The sequence below is a fragment of the Photinus pyralis genome, unplaced genomic scaffold, assembly GCF_008802855.1.
Source record: "Photinus pyralis isolate 1611_PpyrPB1 unplaced genomic scaffold, Ppyr1.3 Ppyr1.4_LG1, whole genome shotgun sequence".
Classification (NCBI taxonomy): domain Eukaryota; kingdom Metazoa; phylum Arthropoda; class Insecta; order Coleoptera; family Lampyridae; genus Photinus; species Photinus pyralis.
In genome coordinates this window covers 25,007,965-25,013,964 of record NW_022170249.1, presented here as the reverse complement: position 1 = coordinate 25,013,964, position 6,000 = coordinate 25,007,965, and the positions used below count along the sequence as shown (strand labels likewise).

Below are 6,000 nucleotides of genomic sequence, written 5' to 3'. Positions count from 1 at the left end.
TATGCAAGTTTTGTGAATTATAAAAGGTACGTGCAAATTATTGTATTCAATTCAATTAATCAGTAATAAATGAAAAGCAATTACCTACATTTATTGGTCAGTATCTCGCACATTTTAGTTTCTTTTCCCAAACGATATCTTCATAATGGGATTTTCTATCGCCAGTTAATTTTAGTGTCCACAATGTGCGAAAACGATGCGTCCACAAACTCCTACAGTCCACATTTAGTTCCCTCTTCTTATTCAAACTTAACAAAATAGTTTTGGGGCCGCAAACGTCCTCGTACTGTTTTACTGATATACGAAGAACAATGAAAATACGAATTTCTCTAAATATTTATTTCGTAAATTAGTACCATATATCCTTTATTAATACATATTTGATATAGAATCGTTGATATAATCGTCCTTATGAGAAATTATTGTTCTTCTAACGGTTTGCAGCAGTACGATGTGCTCAGATCATTTACCCTGAGACAATCGTACTTTTTAGGGCATATCCATTCGTCGTCATTGCATTCGACGGGAAAGTCATTCATCCCTACTAGTATTTCGGTACCTTTCGGACAAATTGGTTTACCTAAAAATCGCGAGTTATGGGTGTCGAATGGAAATGGGGCGTACTTACATTTTGGAGAGGGTGCAGGACAAGGTGGCGATCTGCAACTAGGATATCTTGCAGTACAATAATGGAATAAAGGGCATACAACTCGGGAGCAGAGGTTGGTGATGCACGTGCAGGTGGGGCAGTTATCACTATCGACTGCAAAACCAAATTGACAGTATGTAGTAGAATGGCAGGGTAGTTCTTCACACTGTTTTGTACCGGTGGCGTTGGCTCGCAAACCTAGACGAAAATAAGAAATACCTATTTGATAATAATCCATTCAACCTTACACTTAAGTTTTATGCCACGAGGCCCTTCAGAGCACATCTCCTCAGCGACGCAGACTTCGCCCGGTCCACATCTTTGATATTTGCAAGGATTCATACATCCACAGCCTTTGCATCCCATTTCATCTTTCTCATGGCCGTAAGGACAATCTTGTGGTTTGCATTCGTGCAAGGGACAACTGGCGCGACCTGTACATTTACACTTGCTACTCAGCATCACCTTTTGTGTTTTGGTGGACTTACACATTAAACTGAAATAGTATGTGTTTCCATGACACGTCCAATGGTCCACGTCACACTGTTGATATGGCTCGCACTGTTTACCGGCACATGGATTATCGCACGTGCATGTTCTGCAGCCAATTACGTCAGTCTTATATCCATACGGACAGTATTCATCACACCGTGACTGATTGCACGTAAAACCTGCAATAAAAAATTGGACAGGCGCCCAAGATTTGCAATAATAAACCATAGGGACAGCCCTTTTTAAGAGCCATGCCTACGAAAGCGTTTGGATCCACGCAAGTGGCAGAGATGAGTCAGGACCGTTACAATATCAAACCTCCTCAGTCAGTCGTAGGGAGGCGTCATACCCGCCCCTGGTTTTGAGAAGTTCGGATGTGAGCGACTTTTTCTGGCTCGAAACTGAAGATGCTGGTCATTTTCGAGTAAGGCGATGGCACGCACCCGAACACCACCCAAGAAGAAGCTGCTATAGCTGGGGCCAAGTGCTCTGTAAAATCTGCTACCAAGGTTTCTCGCCAACCCTCAACCGAAAAAGCGGCAGTTCACCACTTTCATCGTAAATACTACCAGATACCATCATGGTTGGTGGTTGATCTCCAGCGTCTTCCGGGATCTTAAAACTCATTTCGTCCAAATGCAAAAGAGGATCCATGGGCCTGTGTGACAACGGGACTAGTTTGCTAGGAGCTGTGCTGTTGATCTCAGGGCATATTTTCATTTTTATTTATTTTTGAGTGGGCGGGATTTCAGCCAAGGCTGTTCTATCAACCCACTATACATTTACAAATACCCTAATAATTTTTAACAATAACATTTTCAAGTTGAGCGATTCATTTTATCTTTTAAAAAATATAGCTTAGAGATCAAACAAAATCCGATTTTATCCCCTTTTCGATTTTAAGGGAGTCAAATCTTAAAATTACAACTTTTTGAAGAAATATGAACTGGTGAATTCAAGCAATTGGGGTTGGACTCAAATTACATGAAATTTAGTTTACTTTATAATTTATTATGATTTGCGACCAAAAACTGCGGAAGTGCGAAAGTTTTTCGAATGCTCTGAGGTTAGATTGTCTTTCAAAGAAGAAGAATTGATTTATTTTACTCAATTTTTATCCACAGGAAAAAATGAAAATTTTTAGAAAAGCAAAATCTACAATTTTTGTATATTGTAACAGGAATCCGCAAGGGTGTTCCCTTCATTTCTAATTTTAAACGATTTTCTTCCTTAGATTTGGTATCGATATTTTTGTGGTACAGTCTTCTGTACATATTTCCCAGTGCAGGGCCGGATTGTAGAATAATTGTACCGCAGAGGTAGGCATGTCGTACAAAGCGACTAAACAACGGCAAGTCAACCGCGAGAGTTGCGCGAAAATAAACGCGATCCGTCAAATTTCAGTTGGAGTCGCTTCGGTTTTTAAACACGGAAGCGGATATACAGAGTGTCTTAAATTGAGTTGGATAACATGGCTATCTTTATTATTATTGTACTTACAGATTCGGTTAAATAATAATAATAATAGTCGTTTATTGAGTTGCCGTTTACAAGTTTATGATAGTAACTAAAGAATAATTTATGTGATAACCCAAAAGGGCGAAGTTCAGATTGGTACGGCATCCATACCATCTGCAACCTGCAAATTGGCAAAGTTGTGTCAATCTCTCGGCAACCGCCATTTTAAAATTTTTTTTCTACGTCTATTGAATTTATCCCGTCGAATCTTGCAACTTTTATTTGAAACTTTTTTCGATAGCTCTCTTTGTTACTAAAATATTTAAACTTTTTAAAAATGACGATTTTCACTTTTTTCCCATCATCTACGAAACGAATTATTTTTTTCAAAACATCACATCGGAATATGCTTCAGCTTCAAACACACCTTTGCCAATTTAACCGAATCTGTAAGTATAAATATAACAAAGATAGCCATGGTATCCTACTCAATTTAAGACACCCTGTACATAAGAACGGGAGCTTGTCTCGTGATCACGTTGCAAATATAATTAATTATCTAGAATTTTTAATATTTGTAATTAATCCAATGCCTCGTACATTTTCCTATTTCAGTTCCCAGAATAAACTCCGGTGGGTCGACCTCTTCAGGAATGTTAAATTGACTTTGGTAACCTAATTTTTTTATACAAAATCTCCAAAACGATTGACTCCTATTTTTACACAATGCAAAAAGATCCAATTAACTTACATTTATCGATGCGCCGAAGTTTTCTCCAATTGACAGTTGATTTTCTTCTTTTGAAAAGTAGCCGCAGTTCAGAAAATTGGATGGTAGAACGTATCGTCAGATAAATTTGGTTACTCGTTGAAAGTGAATGTTGAGAGACACTCAAACTCAAATCAACTATTTTAATCGCCGAGGTGGTACTCGCAAAAGACGGTAAATTCTTTTGTGACCGTAAGAACCATAAATGGAAGGCTTTAAAGGAAGAATCTGCACATATCACAACGCTAACCCTGACCCAGAAGAACTTTCCACTAGGAATCACTGGAGATCGACGACACCTCAAACTAATATGGATGAAAAAGGTATTATGACTTTTGTATTTTGTTATAAACAAAAGAATTGTTTGTGCGCGTTTACAAAACCTTTCCGACGATACCAATTTAAAAACAAACAGAGCAAAACTGTAGAGGAAAATGGGAAAAATTGAAAAATCACCACGTTAGCAAACCCACGCTCGGTGATAGCGTTCAGATCCAGATGTCACCTACCACAGATCATGTAGCTTCGTCCCTAAAGTTAATTACACGGCCTCGGTACACTCATCGTCTTTCTACAGCATTTGCTGCTAGCCAGCCAGCCAGTGGGCTGGCCAAAGTGAGATGAAAAGCTAAAACCGAACAAATATTACCGTGATATGTAAGAATTTCAATTATCAAATTAAGTTTTCTATTTTTGCGTATTTTAATAGGAGTTGGGTTATTTATTGTTGTTATATTGGAGTTTTAATTAATGAACCTGCTCCCATTTAAGTACAAAATAGTTTCAGTGCCTTAGAAGCAAGATTATTAAATTTTCAACATGGCTATGCCAAGATCTTTATAATATTCACGTGAAAATGATAACGTAGAGACGTATTAAAATTTCTTTTTATTATTCAATCGAATCCAAAGAATTCCTAGTGAATTTTACTTGGACCAGTACTCCAAATTATGAAAAGGGAATTAGTATCTTTGTATATTCAAAACAACAAAAAAGGATTTCGCAATAAATCTTTTATTTAATACTAGATTTTCCCCCACGATTTCGTACCCTCAATATTGATGGGTATATGATAACGGAAACCCAGCGAAAAGAATGCCAAAATGTAAACAAACATCGGCACGGTACGGCCCAAGGGCTTCATGCATGTATCGATCGGTACGCAAAATAGCAGAGTGCGTCATCAACGAAAAAATTGTTGAACAAAGAAACTGAATTTTGTTTCTTTTTCGATTAGATTAAGTTAGTTTCAGTTCAAGTTACTAAATTTTCAAAAAACAGTATTAACAATACTCTAGGGACATTCCAGTAATTAACCCTCCAATCATATACCATAAAAAAAATTGGAACATTTGTAAAAGATTTAGGAGTATTTAAAAAATGTAAGATTTTTGAAAAATATTTCAAAAAAGTCTTAGTTACAGAGTATTTACAGGCGGCTCCGAATAATATTTCCCAAAAGTATTGAAGTCATTCCAAGATGATTCCGTAATGAAAGAAATTTAGAATAAGCATCATTTTGTATAGTAACTGGAAACTGGAAAAAGTTATTCTTACAATCATTCTTTTTGGATGATCCGCTGAAGTTCCAATAATTGCACTTGCACTTTATGTTCGAGGAAAAATGCACTTTATCAATTGTGCTGATTGGTTACATTGTCATTTGAATAAGTGCTAACAATTTCTATAAACAATGATGGACATTTCCAACTGATCAATTGAATCAAATTGATTAAATGCATACTCGACTGCATTTGAGCTAATTAAACTTAAAAAAAATGGAAATTGTTGAGGAGCAACAAATTAAAAATCGCGTTTCATGCAAATTTTGTTTCAAAAAACCATGACTGAGGAAGCTTACCACATATATAATGCAAGATGCAGGGGACCAATAATTTTTTCGGTAAAAGGAAGATAACTTGAAGTGGACTTACCAATGGGAAATATATATCCATCACTTTGCGATCTGGAAAATGAAACGAAGTTGTAATATACGATTTATAGAAAATTAACGAACATGCAATAATTATGCTCAAAATAAACTTACGGAACATACGTAAAGTGGAAAATTAGCACCTGAAATTTTTGCAAATTTAATTTAAGGGTCAAATCAAAGAGCAACTTACCGCAAAAAAGTACATGATCAGATTCGTACAACGTTCAATGCAAAAATTAAGTGTCGGCACCTAAGCTGTACAATTCAATTTATAGCCCGTAAATCACTTACTGACAACTAGAATATTAATTTAAGGCAGTAGCGTAACTGAAAGGCTGAAATTGGTTGTGTAATTTTTTTTATATGCGGCTCTGTATCCCAAATATAGACGGTAGTCTTTACGAAACACCAACCTTCTATGCTGGAACTATGCACACCACATATCAATCAACTCACCAAAAATTGTAATTAAGCTAGGGGAGGGGGGGGGGAGACTATATAGCATTTTTTTTTAATTCTAGGAAACAATTCCAAAGGGGAGGGAGTTATAGGGACAACTATACCTAGAGGCTAGTTTTCCCAAGAGCGGGAAATTTCAAAAAGCATGCTGGATTTTTTCAAAATCGAAATATGGTAAAAAGTACCAGATCAAGCAAGCCATTCACTGAGTCAATATTTCAATTTTACCAGCTCGAA

General features: G+C 36.6%; 1 protein-coding gene across 1 annotated transcript; it reads right to left on the bottom strand.

Moving 5' to 3' along the window:
- Positions 1 to 324: 324 nt before the first annotated feature.
- Positions 325 to 5,646, bottom strand: LOC116173692 (keratin-associated protein 16-1-like). The gene is made up of 7 exons (XM_031491345.1): positions 5,495 to 5,646; positions 5,416 to 5,444; positions 5,303 to 5,334; positions 1,138 to 1,320; positions 898 to 1,083; positions 629 to 847; positions 325 to 580 (listed from the first exon to the last, which is right to left on the bottom strand). The coding sequence occupies exons 1-7, from the start codon at positions 5,507 to 5,509 to the stop codon at positions 420 to 422; spliced, it is 825 nt and encodes a 274-aa protein (XP_031347205.1). The 5' UTR covers positions 5,510 to 5,646; the 3' UTR covers positions 325 to 419.
- Positions 5,647 to 6,000: the final 354 nt, after the last annotated feature.